The sequence below is a fragment of the Apostichopus japonicus genome, chromosome 5, assembly GCF_037975245.1.
Source record: "Apostichopus japonicus isolate 1M-3 chromosome 5, ASM3797524v1, whole genome shotgun sequence".
In the NCBI taxonomy this organism is placed as follows: Eukaryota; Metazoa; Echinodermata; class Holothuroidea; order Aspidochirotida; family Stichopodidae; genus Apostichopus; species Apostichopus japonicus.
The window spans coordinates 23,079,242-23,098,679 of NC_092565.1; the positions used below are offsets into that span (position 1 = coordinate 23,079,242).

A 19,438-nucleotide genomic window follows, 5' to 3' on the forward strand; every position below is an offset into this window, starting at 1 on the left:
TGAGCTTATTCAGGTTAGCTGTATATTGTGACCACACCACTATTAGGTGTCATAGCAAACATGATTGTAGTATGTCGACTAAAACCTTTCATGAACTCTTTTGCAAATTTACCCAATGAACATTAGCTAATGAAAATTGGGAAAAATTTAAATAATTCATCTCTGACTGTACAAGTGGCTGACAATGATATCAATTATAAATCGGTTTACAGGTACGTCCCATCGGACATATCGAAAGTGGAAACTGTATTCAAAGGCTTTGAGTTCGTCCTGTGCTCCAGGATATGTTTAGACATATTTATCACTGCTAATAATCATGGCAGTGGTGATGGATTGATATGGCTATGGGGTGTCTGGATATCAAAGTACATTTGATGGTTTCCTGGTAGACATAGAAACATCTAAAAGCATTCTTTGCCTCCAAAGAATGTTTTGTCGTTGTTCAAAATATTTGAATGATTCTCTTAACTGTGTTTGCTTTTGTCTAACTTTTGAAGTTATTTATTAATTGAATATGTTTGTGCTGGAGTAGTGATAACATAAACTTCCTTCCATCCGTTATTTATATCTTTCATTGAGCTTTGCCCTTGCACAGTCAACATCATCAATTTGTCTTTTATTGAAATTTATGCAGTGACATGTTGTAACTATGGAATTATGATGACAAGTCAACAGCTCTCATTTTAATCACAAAGGTTTTGAGATGTTCAGCTAGGCCCATCCTCAGCTAGGCCCATCTGCAGCTAGGCCCATCCCCTGCTAGGCCTATCCTCAGCTAGGCCCATCCTTAGCTGGGCCTATCCTTGTATTACTCGCTCTCTAGAACTTGTAGTCTTAGAAAGAACTCAATTTACATTTTCCCTGATCAGTTTTGGATCAACAATGAGACAGATGAAGCTCATTAGGGGCCCCAAAGGTTGACGGACCCCCAACTTGAGTGGACCTTGAGGTCAAGCGACCCCCTGAGGTGAAGGAACACTCAAAGGTCAAGGGGTCGCTGTAAACACTTCAGGCAAGACATCAAGGTTCTAGTTTTGGGGTTGTACCTGCAAGACTAAACAAAGGGGCAGGAGGGTGAGGGTGAGAGCAAGCATATGGTACCATAGGTTTCTGCATCAGGGGTGGGGGTGGGGGGTGGGGAAGGCTGCTCTTGCACTATTTGTGATATACCTGTCTCCGCACAATCATTGCAGTCTCTCACTCAACCTTTCTAGTATGATGGATCTTTTTAGAGGGGATCATATAATGACATATTTTTAAGTATGCTAAAATGGCTGCAAAGATTAAAACAACTTTACAGTGCACTTTCAAGCATATTTTTGTCCATTGTTACAAAATCAGTGTACATGGCAGTTTTAGTTTTTGTGTCACACTTTTGTGTGCACAATTTGTCGTCATGGAAACTGCCCCTGATTTTATCTTTCATGTCCATCCCATCAAATGTGCCATCCAATAAAGTCGTAATCTTGTCAAAAATTTCTTTGGATGCCTTTGCGATTATTGAATGAAGTTTAAAATATCGGGCGAGATCTTTAAGTGATTCCTTTCGCAGTCCCACTTAAAAAGGAAATCTTAAGATCTTTCAAGTTATTACAGATCTCTTTTGATACTCCATATTTTCCCCCCAGTCATCACTGTACAAAGCATCGACCGTTTGATCCAAAAGGTGTCATCCCACCTACAGAAGGACGTAAAGTTGCTAAGGAGATCAATGCCACCTACTATGAAACCAGCTCATACACTTTATACGGAGTCCAGGAAGCCTTTGATAACGTTGTCAGGGCAGCCTTAATCGCGAGGAGACAGCATCGCTTCTGGCAGTCCAACTTAAAGAAGGTCCAAAAGCCATTACTTCAGGTGGGTCAGTAATGTCAGCATTGTGTGCTGCCTAACTTAAACCCTTCTGCCCCCCCGCCCCCACCCTACACCCAACCCCCAAAAAGAAAGGGCTCCACAAACAACGGCATTTTAAAGGAATGATGTTTTAATGTATTTATTGCCCAATATTTGTAAAATGTCACAAAAGTTAAGTGGAACCTTGAGCTGTTAATAATGTGTGGGCTGGTGGAGTCCTTAGAAAGGTTTCATACAGAGGAAAGTGCAGACCAAGGTTTAGAAGGAGGCAGCAGCCTTCAAGAAGAAGGTAACACCCACTCTTTTTTAGCTAGCAGCATTGTGTAGAGGTACTTTATTTTAATGATAATCTTAAAAGTGCATTTTTGAGGGGGCAAAAATCCACTCTTGAGACTAGCAGTGTGACAGAGGTATTTATCTCTATCTGATGATCTTAAAGATACATATTGGAGAACTCAACACCCAATCTATTGACCTCGCAGTTTTACAGTAATATCTAAATGAGTATATCAGCGTGGTGCTATTTTAGTGTACGGTATATGGCTCTGCAATGTTATGTATTATCTTTGCCCATAATTGGATACCCAGTAATCACCCTAAATTGGTCTGTTTTGTTATTGCTGTTAATCTGCTCGCTCCCTTTTGACATGTTAATTTTTTTTGTCTCACATATGGAGAATTTTGTGGTCTGACAAATTACTATGATTATTATTATTATTATGATTATCATTATTATGTAATGTTTGTTTTTGCAAACCTTTGTAGGTAAATTTATGCATAATTTCATAGTACTTGGTGCAATTCTGTTTCAAGTACAATAAACGTTACTGACTACATATTGAGGTATATTATCTCGCCCTAAATGGTCAAAGCGTGGTATGATAAGATTTGAACAATTACAACTCAAACTGCTGCATTAATTTACACAAGGTTTGGTTAACATGCACCCATTACTTATGGTAGAATGGTAAAAGCCTCCAGTTTTGTTCAGTGTGCTAAGCTTTAATTGCTTTTAGAGATATCTTGTCTTTCTTTCATGTCATTTTATTTCTTGCCAAAAGCTTCAAATAAAGGGGGGGGGGGAAGATATATTTTACAAAAGCCTGTGATTGATGTTATCATAGAACTTAGAAATACACCAACTGGCAGAATGTTACATTTTATGTTTTACTTATGATGGATGTTGCTTTTAGCAGCCTTGAACTGTTAACAGTGTGCCACTAATGTTTTTTCATGAAACTATGAAAAGCAAGCCAAGGTCAAGAGAGGTGGGTAGCAGGTTGAACACAGAGGAGTTAAAAGTGGTTCCACTCAGTGCATGGCTGCATTTTTAGTAAACAGCATCATTCATCATGCAGTTAAAAGGGTGGGTGGGGTGGGTGGGGGGGTATAGAGGGATCATGCAATCTAATTGTCTGTATTTGAATTGAACGTAGCAAGTGGGTTTCTGGGAATTATGCAAGATGACGCAATCTAAACTGGTTGTACTTACAGAGTATATATGTTAATGAAAGCTGTTTGCAATCTTAATTTGTCTTAAATAAAGAGGTAAACAGTGATCATGTTATACAATGTAATATGGATGTATTTAAATGGGACTGGAATTATGCACTAAGCATCCTAAATTGGATGCACTTACAGAGTCTATGGTAAGCAACCTATTTGTAAACAGGGCGGTGGGGTAACCTACAATCAAGGTAGGCATACACAATCTAAGATAGATCTATTTAAATGGAACTGGAATTATGCTGTTTGCAATCTAAATTTGATGTAGATGAAACAAGTGTAAAATCAATGGTTGTTTAAGGGATTAACTGCGATCAGAATTATACAACAATCTGGAATTAATCTAGTTGTTTGTATGGGACTGGAATTATGGAGAGTAGTTTGCAATCTAAATAAAAGGCTGTATTTGCAACTAATTTTATGCAACCAAAGTTAGAATCATTTAAAGGGGAATAATATCTAGAATTAGATAGTATGATATGTAATTTTAGTTTTTACTTCAGATAAAATATTAGTTTGAGGTCCTCAGAATTGTTAATGTGTGTTGTAGGCATCTTGTACACTGAGATGAATAAATGGAACATTGTTAAAGGTAAACACTATATATAAAGCACTGTGCGATTTTTGTTGGCTTTATGTTAAACACGTCACTGAATCTGAGCATAATCACAATTCTTCATGCTCCAAGGTGTGAAGAGGATTCAGGCCATGTAAAATTTCGTAGTAGTCTATCTAACACTTGAATATTTAAAAAGGCTGTAGTTCAAAAAACAAATTTCAATGAGTTTTCACTATTCATTGCTTCAACTCTATTCATTCGAATCGAGAAAGAGAGAGAGAGGAAACAAGTGGAGGATATTGCAGTGTGACAGATGTATCTATCTGATCGTCCAGGATTACACTAACATCTTGCCTACCACCATTGCTAAATGCAAAAATATGGCTAGGACAATTAAACCTGTCAAAAACACTATAGAAACAAACCTTCTCATTAAAGGTAGCATTTATGATAACTATTAAGTAGTTTGGAAGAACAAATATTTGCTTGAAACTGAAGATAAACATGTATTAAAGGATAGGGTCAATACATTGAAAAAGAAATAACAAGAAGGTCTAAAGAAATCAGAAGATAAAATTTTTAAACACATTTTTTAACAGTGTTGCATATCAGCTTTCAAATTGTCACAAAACTTCCAAAGCACAGAGAGATATAGAGAGACACAGAGTGAGAGAGAATAAAATTGATTCCAAGATACAATTTGAAGAGCATTTTGTTTTCTTAATGTAATCATCCAAGTGGGATCGATTTGTACATGGCAGCCTGAGTCATTCTTGAGGTCGTTGCTCTTGTGAGTGACACAGCCTTAGACTATGAGATAGAAACTGGACGTCATGCCGTTATTATGCATCTCATGACAGACACGTCACCGCTGCTAGTGGCATGCCGTCTAGTCGAAGAATGACTCGTCAGATGCCAGGACAGAAGCAATCATGTTGATAGCTGCTGTTTGTCAAACCTGAACATTCTCTCTGTCATCAAGGAGCAAGATGAGGATGTTAACATTGAGTTTGTCCCTCTGGCTGCAATAACAAGCAGAAGATGCCTTCTACCACAAAATGTTTAAGCAACAGCCCCCTTTTCAACGCACATCAATTAAAAACGAGTTGACAACGCGTAAAGCTTTCCCTTTCTTACCTGCCCGAGGCATTCCGAGTCGAAGATGAGCGAGTTATCTCATGATTTTCAGTTCTATCCTATATCTTGCTCTCGTCTATGTTGACTTATTTCACCCCCTCCCCCCCCTTCCTTTTCCTGTTGTCTTCTTCGCTATTTTTTTTTTTTTTTCTTGGGAGTAGGGGTAAGAAAAACAGAGAGGAAAATATGCTGTTAGGCATAAAATGTGCCCAAATTGATGCAGTGTATGCTTGGTGTTTGTCACACAGTTGGAGGGAGGACGATGGCAGAATTCATGTTCAGCTGGGCTCTGTGCTTCCAGCTTTAAGATCGTCAGTTTTATATGCTAGAATATGCTAGAAAGTCAAGTAATGGCCACTTATACTTCTACTTTAACAATCAGTTTACTACCAACCTCAGAATATTTTAATTGCCTAATTTAACACTCTCCAGTGTCTGGAAGTAACGTGGAGATGCAGAAACCTACAGGGATCAAATTTAAAGAAGTCTTCTAGCAATTGTTATGGTGCTACCTTTCTATGTGCACTGTTCCAAATGAAAACTATGAGGAGTTTTGGGGGGTTTACCCAAAGAGGTGTAATTATGACAGTCTGTAAACCCCTGTTCCAATCCTTACGTTTGCAGAGTAGACTGTAATCAAATATGTATGCAGCTATGAACATGTAGCAGGCCTATGCAATTATAACTGGTATTTATTCCAAAATCAAACTTGACTTTTGAGATTTAAACATGTGAGGTGACTGAAAAAACAAAAACACAGTAATGATGTATTAGCATGGTGAAGGGGGAGGAGGAGAGGGAGGGGAGGGGATGTTTCCGGGTAAACACGAGCTCCATGAGATCCTACAACTGAGACCTCACTGTACACATACCATACTCCCAAAGAAGAAAAATTTGTAATTTATTTGAGCTGTAATATTATAAAAAGTCTTAACAACCTGAAAATTTATTATTTTGCACGCTCTAAACATTTCAATATATCAACATTTTTTTTTTACACGTACATTATTTTCAATGGTTTCCAACTATGCTACCTTGGAAATTTATCAAATCAATTGTAATAGTGTGAAATTATATTATATTGGTAGGATGCAAAATTGAAAACCACAGCCTTGATTTACATCTGGTGTAACGCCGACTTTTTTAAGTAAATGCTTCCAGCTCTTGCAACGACTCTAAAATGTGACGGTTTACAAAATTTGTGTGCGAGAGCAAAATCATACAAGAGTGTCTGATCGGAAGGATTATAATTGAAGGATCATTTCTGAGTTTGTAGGAAGGGAGTAGTGACCTTGTAAGTGCATGAGAAATAAAAAATAAAATCAATCTCTCATTTCTCCGCCAATGCTAGAGTAAATGAGAAACTCGGAAACCAAAACTGATGCAGTAATGTTGTAGTTACATCAGTTTGTGAGAATTTGATGGAATTTTTAATTAATCAATACCAGGCAAATATTGAACAAGCTTATGTTATCGTCTTACTTTGATTGGCTGTAGTCAAATTTAAGAACAATTATCATTTTGTTTTCTAAACTTGTGTAGTATAGTGATGAATTGCTAGAGGTCACTGAGATTCTTGCATTGAGATCCTTATAGATTTAAAATCCCACATCCTTCCTATCTGTTGACGTATTATTTTTCTAAAAGAGAAAGTCTGGAGGAATAAAAACAGGGATGGGTAGAGGGTAAGGGTTTTGTCCCCTGTTCATACTTGATAACTCAAAATACATATCTCATTTGATAAGTCATACTTTGAAAATTTAATTTAGTGTCAGATTTGTAAACTTAGGCTGTAGGGACTACTTCATATAAGATGAAGATAAATTAAGTTTGTCTTCATACAACCCTTCTTCCCCTCCCAGTCCCCCCCCCCCAATCCCACCTCCCTCTTTCCACTAGTTAATTGTGACACCTCTGTCAGGGTTCTTTCTTAACCCATCCTAACCACCCAAACTGTGGACATTACCTTTGAAAGAATATATTTTTCGTTAACTAACTGCTCAATACAAATTTGGTTTGGGAAGACTTTTGCTCAGACAGGACACATAAAAGTTCTGCATTGCGTATTCATTTATTCTGCCATTAGTCTTGTGCATTTCCGCAAGGCTACAAAGAAGCTTCAACTGTGTGATGATTTAAAAGCAGCAGTCAGTCAGGGTGGTTTGTCATCATTCTTCATCTTGCTTCTCTCTCATTACAGGCCCCATTTTTGCCGTCCTGCCCTAAAGAGCCCCACATTCACCTGCAGAAATCTACATATGAAGAGAATTTAGCTTCGCTACTCTCTGATGTAACCTACGCTGATGTAACGTTTGTCGTACAGGGAGAACTCATCCAAGCAGAAAAGGTTCGTCTCTTCTAGATTCTTCTTCTTGCCCTAAGGCAGGGTTGGTCGATTCTAAAGGGTTTACCGGTCGTACGAGGTGACAATTAACTGAATGTTAATTGGACTCTGTTTGGAATTCTTAGATACACAAGCATCTTGGGGTTATATTCAAGCCTGAACTTGGTTAGACGTTTTATATACTGTTATATACAAATTTATTTTGATCGCCGGATGCTGATTTGCTAGGTCTCTGATTAATTCCTGAGCTAGACATGAGTCCTCTGCACCTCATGAATATGCATCATTATAACAGTCATACATGTATGCAAATGTAATTTCACATTTCATTCACCTTGTCATATCAGGAAGCTGATTATCCAATATCTCAATTCTGCTAAAGGAAAGAACTCAATGTAAATATTAATTACAGGACACAATGTGGCACCTTCATTTATATCACAGTTATGCATAACTTATAGCATAAGCATAACGTATATCCAATTTCCTAATGCTAATACCACTGTATACTGTTCTTTCATATCATGCTTCAAAGCACTCCTACTGACAGTACAACAGTATGCAACCTTTATCTGATTGAAACATGATATTCAAACTGCTGAAATTGTCAGTTCGATTGTGTTGGAAGCATGCATGACATGAAAGTACAGTTTATAAAAAATATTGTGAATAATTTGGTTGAAACATGGGTGGATATTCCTTGTCTTTCACTGGAAATACTACCAAAGGAAATAATGAAATGAAGCATAGGTTTGAATGTTGGGATATCAAAGCATCTTCATGGCTTATGTATATTGCAATTTAAGTAACTTTCATTTAGTGGCCCTTAGGATAATTCTTAAAAGTCAGAGTGATGAATATAATAATAATAATATAAGAATTTGTAAAGCGCTTTTATCCAGTTAAAAAAAACTGCTCAGAAGCGCTGCAGGGGCAAGTACTCAAAATGGACACAACAGTTATTAAACAAATGGATACGCATTCATGAGTAAGAACATCTTGAGTTCTTCTGGAAAGTTGACACATGCTGGATTGTTTTCAGATGTAAGGAGAGACTGTTCCAGAGCTGTGGATGATATGCATTTGTCTCCTGTCTGGTGTTTTTTTTGGTTTTAGAATGAAGATTTTAAATGTCCAGTTCTCCCTTCCATGTATGTGTACTGGATGTGACGTAATGTCAATGATGCGTGTATGTGCCACAGACAGACGGATTCCCCGACGTTTTACGTTTTAAGTTATGATGTCTCCAGTTTGATATGCGTTATTTGAATTCATCGATGGGTGAAATGAGAAAACAGTCATGGGGAAGATTAGACTACCAAAAGCAACTATATTTGAATTGGAGGAACTTTGTAGGTATAAGTTAACTGCATTCGGAGATAAGAATCTATACATATAATATTACTTCACAATTTTTTAGCTAGTTCGACATAAGTTGTAATAAATACAGCCAAACATTTCTCGGCAGTGATTTGGTCATGAAGCTGCTATGATTTTGAGCGCATATAGGCAACTTACCGATAGGAACAGTATTTTAATCTTTCTGATGTTTTCCAAGTCTGATCTATTGAGATATTGACCTTGTGAGATTCAAACTGTGTACCATTTTCATGTAGATACCTTTCAGAATCAGTATTCCAACCAAAAGGGAGGGGGACCCTCAACTGATAGACTCATTTCTAAGGCCTCAACAGCTCATCTTACTTACTTGAAAAGAACTTGGTGCCCCCTAAAGCATTCTGCTAATAGTTCACAGCAATTTTATATCCTTGAAATTTACCTTTTCCAGGACTTGGATTGCTGTAAGTCAGCAAATTAATATTAATGCCTACTTGTTTTTTTGTGAGAGTTATAGCCATGCGACATCAAATGACTTTATTGAATGTACATGTCATTGAAGCTGCCTATTAAATAATTCAAATGTCTAATAACGGGGCTCTCCAGGTACCTCAAAATCAACAGATGACACTGACCTATGTAAATCCGCAAAAAAATCAGATGCACCGCAGATCATGACGGTGCCATAAGCTAGTATCACTTTCAAAATGTGGAGACACTGAAATAGAACAATACAATAGTGTTAGGCCCATGATAACCAATCGGGGGGGGGGTTTCTGGCCCAAAGCTTGTGTTGTATCATCAAACCTGCACATCTCTCCTACAGTGTACACTTTGTTCATTCTTTATACTACTACATCTTATCGGACAACCAAAAATCATTGTTTTTTGTGACAACCAAAAAAGTCAGATCTGTTTGTCTGAGGGACAACCAGGAAAAAGTTCGAAAAAATTTGCCAGTAATTAAATTGGGCTTACCCATTCCTGGTTATAAATTTGATTGATTGGTTTATAAATTTTGAAAATTTTGCCCATAGTCTCCAAAAAATCAGAAATCAGAGAAGGCCTACTGTTGAATTCTTTAGATAATTCTGGCATGCTAAAATTTGGACAGATGACCATTAATGTCAATTTCTGCAAACTTTCCACAATGTAAAACACACCAAGAAACCAAACACATCTTCCTTTAGATATTTTGGTTTGATTTTTGTTCTGGTTTGCTGTGTTGTTTTGCCCTCTATGTTTTCAGTAAAACTGGACCTGCATTGTTAAGAGCTACCTGTATTGAATAGTTCTTACAAAAAATATTAAAATTTCTTCAAAAAACAGGTTCATTTTTTACCTAAATATTAATGACATATCTGGTCTCACAAGTGAAACTTGAATCTGGATGTAGGTAAAAAATTAAGTAGTTACTGAGCAACATTTGAAAGAATATACAGGACTCACATTGGCGTCAAATATGCGGACTTGATATTACTTAATGAATATTCATGTGGTCTATTCTCGTAGTATGGGAGAATATGCAGCCCAATATCCTCGGTGTATGAGTATAGTGTGAAGTACGTACATATTTAAATACATACTTCTCTCCTGGGTGAGTTGAATAATTCATTAACAATAAATTTTGTATATCATATACTTTCACATATGTACTGACTGAATAGTTTAGAGTTGAGAGATGATCAAGTCCTGCTTTAAGCTAGAAAGTTCACTAGAAATATGATTCCAATCAACCATGAAATATATATCTTCTTTTAATTCTAGTATAATTTTATTTCTGTACTTGGTGTGTTGCTTCCCAAATTATAGCAGCATGTTTTACAGGTCTTGAAAGATACTCTCATCCATAAACAAAAAGTCAGATAAGAACACAACAATTATGCCATAAATCTCTTCAACTTTTCACATAATCAAGCAACTAATTTACTTTTGAAAAGAATAAAGATTATTAGGGCAGGTTCACTTTTTTTAAAGCTTAATGTTACACCATATGACAATATGATGGAATTGAAAAGAATTGTAAATTAATTATGGAATTATGGAATGGCTAAGTAGTGCTCTCCTTTAGAGCTACTGTATCTTTGAATGAAGAAAGGAAGCAAAATCAGTGACTAATATGGCTTCAATGTCACAAATTTAATAACGCCTCACAGCATGAGGTATATATTTGTTGCATATATACATTTTTTTTTCGTGGTTCTGACATATCTGGGGATGCAATAGCTACGTGTTGTGTTTCCTTCAGTACATCAGTCATGCATCACTTACTAACTCATGAATATGTATATATCTGAGACTGAGATACCCCTGGCGAATTGAAACAGCTTATAACATGATTTAATGCTCCTGTATTCCCGTGGCCCCTTCTGTCTAGGTTCTAGCCAACCAGCTGTTTAGAGTGTAATATTTTCAAAATCTGGAAATAGATCTTACCTATCTTAAAGGTATATATTCTGCTGGCAAGCAAATGTATGGTGCTTATTCTAAGGAGAAAAATATGTTCCACGCTAATAGTTGTAAAACTCATCTCAATATCTCGGCTGTCGATGTACTTAGAATTTCATCAAAATGTAACTTAATCTTCTTCTTTTTTTCTGTTTAAATAAATAATTAAAATATAAACAAAAGAAACACAAAGAAATTCAGCTTTAAATGCCTTGATGACATCATCACTGTCATTCCTTGATGCATGCGCAAAATTTCACAAAAATTGAGAAACATTTCAAATATCTTTGCAATACAAAGTGCTACAAGGATATGGGTTTGACCAAAAGATGCAGAAAATTTTCAGCACAATTCTTTTTAAAGCAATCAAGCTCAGCCGACACTTTATCTAGATAAAGGAGTTTCTTGTGATTAGAACCTCTAAAACGTCATTGTTGGATTGTTATTTTATGTGACAAGATTTCTACTTCTTTCATACCAAGAAAAATAGTGTATGGTTTATATTATATTTCAAAAACCAACATGCAGCAAAGTCTTAAACTAATTGGAGGTGAAATAGTAATAAGTACCAAGGTATTAGGCTAATTAATTAGGTCATAACAGCTGGGGCAAAAATTTAATAAATTAAAGTGTCTGTATAGAAACACTGTAATGTGGAAAGTTTTGTAAAAAATCAAGTTATTTTTGTACAACATTTGCACACAAACACTTAGATATCACTTATTTATTGGAGGTGTGGGTTTTGGATGGTGGGGGAGGGGGGGGGGGGGTATTTGAAGGAACCCTGTAGCTACCTACAGATGTAATCAATTATCATTATAAAATAAGGCCTTGGAAGTTTTAAGTTGAAAATATTTAAAACCTATGAACATTTGACCTTGATTATTTGTCCCAGGTGAGTTTGCACTTGACTGATAGTTCAGCATAATAACCTATACTAGTAATCAGCCTGGTGGAATTGTACCTAACCCTACTCTACTCCTAGATAGCAACTAATTCATTAGGTCTACCTAAAATCATCCTTAACTTCTGTAGTTGTTCGCTGTGTGCACTGTAGACTCTAGGCCCAGCTTTCAAATTCTTTCATGTAATTTAAATCTCACTCTTTAGTTGCTTTATAGAAAAAGTAAGTCAATTTCCATTTTCTTGAGGTTATTTTGTAACATCTGTCATGCAAGCCAATTGCTCCAACACGGCAGTACATTTTTTGCGATGTATTTTGATGCCTCATATCTGGAAAGAGGCAATATGCAGCAGGTTGAACCAGTCACTTAAATTATGAAAGCATGCAGAGGAAGCGTTGTTCCACATATATGGGTGGGTTTTAACCCAATTCTTCTTAAGTGCAGCCTTAGGCCCCTCCAAGTTTTGTGTTAGATTTTTGGAAATGCTTTTACACATTTCCAAAATACCTTTAAATCTAAGGGATGCTGGAAGCCCTTTTATTATCTCTTTCTCTATATTTCTATGCCATTCAGAAAATTGTCTCATCTGAAAACTGCTTTTTCTAGGGTGGAAGAAAAAAAAATTCCTGAATCATTACATAAAATCACAAATTTAACAATAAATCTTTCAGCTTTAAGACCATCAATGAATCTAAAATGATAAGTTATGTAACTATGCCTGATATGTAGCATCCATGAAGATAATAGATCCTCTCTCCCCCCCCTCCTCTATAAACTCTTGAATTTACCTCTGACCCTCCCAAAAAGGTATAGGCACCTACCTAATTCAGTCATTTAAGATTTTGAATTTATTATTTATTAGCTAAGTCTTGTATTTTAGAGCTACTTATATAGACCCTATTTATATTCTTAATATGCCTCAGAGCGCACCATTTGACATCAACATTTTTTGGTGGGGTAGGGACCCTCATACATGGGAGTCGGCATCAATGACCCCTAGGATCATTGATTTGCCTCTGGTCTTTCCATAAAGATTCAGGTACCTACTGCACTTAAATCGGTTGGGAGAAATTTTAAATTTGCTCTTTACCTCCCCTTCCCCTCTACTGCCCCACCCCCGCCCCCACGGGCATCCCCTCTACCTTCGAAATCCTTTGGGTGGAAGCATGTGGTGTGGATTAATGGTGGAATGTCAGGGTACATTAAATTGTGGATCCATGTAAATTGGACCAAGTGGTATATATCTATAGGACTATAAATGGAGAGGAAATGTAAATGATCATTTATTTTAATTTGACTTTACTGTACCTTTAAGTTCATTTTTAATCATTGCAGTACCAGACAGTCCACGTTCTTGGTATCCTGTAGTGATTTAGTTTGTAACATCTTCGCTGATATCGATCCTCTTGGAGTAGTGCCTATGCATACATCCTGTGTTATCTTTAATGTCTCAAGGGTACGGCTACCAATTTTAGGAATAGAAAATTACCGCAGATGATTTAGTAGATACAAGGAGGAACACGCTAACCGACTGATTTACGATCTTATAAACATTAGCGATTGCTTCCAGCCTCTTCCAAGATTAGGAAGTCCACTTATTTGAGCGTATTAGTAAAGTCGTAAGCTTTCTGGGTAGCTGGCGAAATGGCGCGATAAACGCAGAAAAGTATAGCTGCCGGTTATTTTAAAACTTCCAGAACGTTGCTCCTTTTACATAAATTTGGTAAAAGTTAAAACTTGTTAGATAAAAACTGCAATCATGAAAGATGTTTAACCAGTCAGGATGTGAGGTGTCAAAATTAGTCAGGCTAGAAGAGGTTGGAAAAGCCTTCATTCGTGATTGTTTACGGCGAATTTGTCACAATACCTCTTATCAAGTAAGCTCTCCTTATATCGAGAAGCCAGATTATCCCACTAGAGGATAAACAAAGTACCATCATGGAATATGTCCAAAAACATTCTGTATGAAAGAATACATTCATTGTTTATAATTATGTATAAAATTCAATTCAGCATAGGGTAAGACGTGAGTACTCTTTTCAGAGTAAGTCAATTGAATTTAATCAGAGAGTATCTTTCTATCTCAAGAAACTACAGAAGACAACTTCCTTCTTATATGTAGAGATCACCGTCTCGGGTGTTTTCGTGTGTGGTGAATTGTGCCATACTTAATTTATTAAATCTTGCCGATGGCTTGAGATCCGGATTCTTTGGAAATGAGTGTTTACATTACAGTGTCAACTTTATTTGTTTTTGAGTTGCATGCCAATATTGCAGCAGGCAGTTGTAAGGCAAGACTGAAAGCAGATGGATACTATCAGGGTTTATAGGAATATAAAAAAAAATTACAAATATGTGGACGTTTGAAATTAACATGCCAGGAGAGTGTCCATTAACCATAAGCTGCAGCCCTTGACCAATCTGGTCTGTACAGAGGGGGTTTTCAGCCCTTGACCAATCTGGTCGTACAGAGAGGGTTTTCAGATTTATGTATCCAACCGATGAGTCTTTTCCTTCATGTTTGCATTAGACCTTATCCTGTTTTGTTTGTACAGCTGAGAGAATGTTTGTTATTCATGAAAATAACATGTTAAACAGAAGCAACCGTTGCTAGTAGTTATCATAGACAGAAGATGACGGTAGCACCAATGTTTGGATGGCAACCGTTGCTAGTAGAACTAAAATAAAAATAAAATAAAACTGTTAGCAAACTGCTTATCCACTAGAGAGCCTATGTAGGAGGATGTGTAAAAGTATTAAAGTTGGCCTGACGTTTCGATCCTAACAGGATCTTCGTCAAAGGCTAAATGACAAGTAACCGTAACAGAAGGGACAAAACACACACAGAATACAGACAGGTTAATGAGCGTGGTGAACACAAAGAGATAGATGAAAGGGGATTATAAGTAGGCAAGGGATGGTGAGAAGAAAGCAACAGGGGAAGAGGAGAGGTAGGAGATAAACAGTGAAGGTACAAAGAGAGGATTTAGGGAAGGGGGTAGGGAATAAACTGGAGAAGGACAAAGACAGAAAGGTGTGGAGAAAAAAGGGTGGAAGAGAGCTATGAGAAGAGGAGTGATGGGGGGGGGAACAAGGGGAGAAGGAGAGGGGAACAAGGGGAGAAGGAGGGGGAACAAGGGGAGAAGGAGGGGGGACAGAAGAAAAGTTAGTCATATCCTTCCTGAATGTTGAGCCCATGTGGTGCGAAGGCGTTGCATCCACAGCCTCTCTCTGCTGATTCGTACTAGGTCATGACGGCTACCTAAGGATTCAATCCCCTGTAGGGGCATGTCATTAATGGTATGGTTGGGAAGGTTAAAGTGTTCTCCACTTGGGGTCTCAGTCTTCATGGTGTGGACTGTGGATCTGTGACCAGATTATTATTAGTAGAACTAATAACAAATGGAGGATGATGGTAGCACCAATGTTTGGGTGGCAACCTTTGCTAGTAGTTATCATAGACGGAAGATGATGGTAGTACCAATATTTGTAAACTAAAGAGCTAATGTGAACAAATCAAGTCTTCCAGTTCACTCTTTTTACAGAAGAGATCAAGTTATAATGAGCTGAATTCTAGAAGAGGATGAAATTAGTCACCTATGGTTAATAACTAGCAAATTCTTGACATGAAACATTTTCCATGCTCTTTAATATCAATGCTTGTCATTTTAGCTGTGCAGTTTATCAAAACTTATTCTTTAAGTCACATTGTTAAGGACACAAAATATTGCAAAAGTGATCACTTAATTTGAAGAATATACCTGTATCCTATACGACATAAGGAATAAGGAATCCATGGTAACAAGTTCACAGTCTCTTTAGTAACTGTAACCAAACCTGAACATTGTTGCTTTTATTGATTGTTTCTTTTTCCCAGGTGGTTCTGATGGCTGCATCCTCCGTCTTCCAAGACTTATTCATCGTAGATCTTTCTAGTAGGTCAGAGGTCAACCATCAGAAATGTACCAGCCGCTGCGGGTCGAGCCGCAGCTCCGACCACCACCCAACTCAGGACCGAAATCTGCTGAGTCCGACGGCGGTAGGCGAGGGAGATAATGGTGTTAGCAGCTCCACGATGCAATACCACAATAAGAGATTGGATCTGGAGGACCACTACCTCAGTATCTCCCCAAATGGAAACACCTGCTTTATTACCTCCAGGCAATTGCCTCCTGGGGAGCAGAGCACACGCCCCGATTCCAGAACTTGTATCGGCAGTGTGCACTTTGGCCAGTACGGTAAACTGAACGAGGCCAACCCGGACGAGGTCAGCGAAGATGAGTTATCGGTGCCTGTGAGTATACGATGTTTACCCGGTCACCTGCTGGACCACCCTGCGTTTTACTCCATCCATCTCCAACAGCAGGAGGAGGTATTCAGCGGTAGGCCCGTCCTTCGGAGCGTGGTAGTCATGGATCGTAAAGTCACCCCAGATGCCTTCAGGACGGTTCTTCACTACCTCTACACTGGTTACGTGAACAGACACAGCGCTCTGGATGACGTAGAGATGGCAGCATCCCTGCTGGAATTGACCGACTTGGTCAGGGTGATCGAAAACATCAGACAAGGGGAAGAGTACCTTAACTTGGATAATTCAAAGTTATTTCTTCAACATCGTAAAGAGAAAATGAGGGAATTGTTTTTGGAGAAGAGTATTCTCTCAGGTATGTAGTTGTTTGTTAATAGCTGGAATATGTAGGTCTAAAAGTTTTTGGACCATCTGAGCCCCAAAAAATTTGATGCTAATTTTTGTGCTGGGCGGGCCCAAATTTATTTCCACCCCAAATTACATGTTGGGATTCATTCTTTGGGCCCAAATTTTTGGGGCCGAATATATTTGGGACCATTTGGGCCCATATTTTGTTTACATTGTAATAACTCTGCAACCTTAAGCGGATTGTAGCCAAACTTGGTATACAGTTGTTGGTTAATAACTGGTACATGTAGGCCATCTGAAACTCAAACAATTCGTCCTCAAATGCATTTTGGGACACATTCTTTGGATCCGAATTTGTGGGGCCCAATATTATTTGGGCCTCAAACTTTTATTGGCCTAATTTTTGGGGATGGGCCAAAAGTTTAAACTCCACAACCTTAAATCAGGTTGAACCCAAACTTGGAATACAATTGTTGGTTAATAGCTGGTACATATGGGTATAAATATTATGATATAGGGTGATGACATATACAACACTTTAATATTCCACTAAGCAAGGAACCATAGTGCCTGTTGGTCTCTTGTTTCAGACAAGCATTGAATATCCGTATCTGTTTACTTAACAGACATTACTATCAAGCTGGATGGTGGTAGAGTTATGGCCCATAAGTGTCTTCTGATGGTCCGTTGTGATCCAATGTTGGCCATGCTTGGTGGTCACTTCAGAGAAAGCTCGTATAATGAGGTAATCTTATATTTTCTATTTAAACAATTTTCTCCTAGACTAATATCATTTAGAATCTGGTCGTCTACATTTCTGTTTGTATGCGTCATGGTTCTCTGTTGTAAAATCTTGTGACTACAACAACAATGTCTGGAAGCAATGTAACTGTTGTTCAAAATCAATATATTCTATAGATAAAACTGAATGAAATCCGGGGAGGGGGGGGGGGCAAAACCCTCTGTGAGCACTCTGATCAAAGTAGTTTACCTGTCCTATATTGCCTCACAAAACCAAAAAAAAGTAACAAGTAACAAGATATTAAGAAGGATCTATCAAGATTAGATGGTTTAATACTGGGAACGGAAACAAATCTCACTAGAATTAGCCAAACAACACAAACTTTTCCATCTTGTGTGACAGTGATGCAACAAAATCACGCAAAAAATGGAAACCCAAGATGGAAAACTGTGGTAGTGTCAGTATAAATAAGCCACTCAGTGGTATTTCCATCGCATTGCGATTTCATCTGTCTGGATGCAGCCGTCTGACTTTGTCGTCTCTCCTTGACAGGTGGAACTTGAAGGCTTCAGGGAGGACATTTTCTGTCACCTCTTAGAGTACCTCTACACAGACGAATGCCCTTCTCTTAATTCCTGGGAGGATATCTTATCTCTGATAGAACTTGCCAACTTTCTCTGTCTCCCTCAACTGGTTGCCATCTGCGAAGACATCTTGGTGGCCGACCTGAAGAGGGAGTTGGATAAGACGGGAGAGATCGATGAGAGCGTCACCTCGTTGCTGCAGAGTGCAAAGGTAAAAAAGGGTACATCGTGAGGTATGAGTGGGTAGTGACCTATGATGTCAGCAGAGGAGAAATGTCTTGGGGGGGGGACATATTTGGATTTTTCAGAAATATTCTTGGAAGATAGCTGAAGGTATAATTTTATTTGTGGCAGCAGGTCGAAAGTTCATTTTGTTTGATACAAAGCTGAAGATGAAGAAATTCCTCAATTTTGGTTATTTTGTATCACAAACTCCCACAAATTTCACATAGCCATTTACAAGTGTCCTCGTTTACCTGTCTTCACTTTATCAGTGCACTCTTGTTTTGCCAAGCTCGGGAATGAATTGGTAACCTTTGATGCTTTGTTCCATTCAAGTGTTTATGCCAATAAAAACCAGCCAACCATCGGTTTATAAACATAAAACTGATCAATCTTCAATGTGACGTTTTTAATTTGGGGCGACCCCTTTTACAAATTTCAGAGGCACAATGCTCACCAACTCTATGCGTGGTGCATACACTACCTCAGCATTCATTTCATCAACATAGAGAAGAATAAGCCCAAGGTCTTGTGCCAGATTTGTCCGGAAGACATCAAGCTCTTGGAGTCCAAGAGGTGGCCTCCTCGGCACTACATCGACGAGGCCGATTTCTACGAGAAGAGCTTAGCTGATCTTAAGAAGGAATACGAGCGTGGAAAGAAGCATAAGTGGTGCCTGAAGTGAGTGTCGATTTCTCTTGATGTTTGGCCTAATATTTCTCATTACATGAAAACATACCTTTAAGGCATAAATGAGTGTATGATTCTTATCAATCATTGGCCTTCTCTGTGACAAGTCCGTTGCAAGGTGAACAGGTTCAGTGGGGTATCCAGGATGTTCTGGCTACAGGTCCTAGACGACATCAAATCTAGGGCAAGGGGGACAAATTTATGAGAAACTTCTGTTCACATTAGGAAGATTTAAACTTAAAATGCTGCCATTATATTTTGCATTTGAGCTTTTTCAGCACAGAAAGTGATCAACGTAAAGAATAAATAATACCAAGATGACAGCCAATGGGAAGTGGAGTGGGGGGGGGGTTGTTGGGGGGTGCATGCCTCTTGCTGTCTCCACACCATTGAACTCACCGATGGTCATGGACAAATATGTCACAAAGCTGGAGAACGGAAAATATAGCTAT

The 19,438-nt window shown here is 38.1% G+C and overlaps 1 protein-coding gene across 3 annotated transcripts in view; it reads left to right on the forward strand.

The window, feature by feature from the left end:
- LOC139968090 (rho-related BTB domain-containing protein 1-like) overlaps positions 1 to 19,438 on the forward strand; it is a 62,792-nt gene that overhangs the window by 38,275 nt on the left and 5,079 nt on the right. For 2 of the 3 annotated variants that reach the window (XM_071972443.1, XM_071972444.1), the window contains exons 5-10: positions 1,629 to 1,857; positions 7,257 to 7,403; positions 15,969 to 16,755; positions 17,375 to 17,493; positions 18,043 to 18,285; positions 18,739 to 18,977. In XM_071972443.1, the coding sequence (XP_071828544.1) occupies positions 1,629 to 1,857; positions 7,257 to 7,403; positions 15,969 to 16,755; positions 17,375 to 17,493; positions 18,043 to 18,285; positions 18,739 to 18,977 (1,764 nt within the window). Of the gene's footprint in view, positions 1 to 1,628; positions 1,858 to 7,256; positions 7,404 to 15,968; positions 16,756 to 17,374; positions 17,494 to 18,042; positions 18,286 to 18,738; positions 18,982 to 19,438 lie in introns of those variants that run through there. The other variant, XM_071972445.1, reaches the window with a different exon arrangement.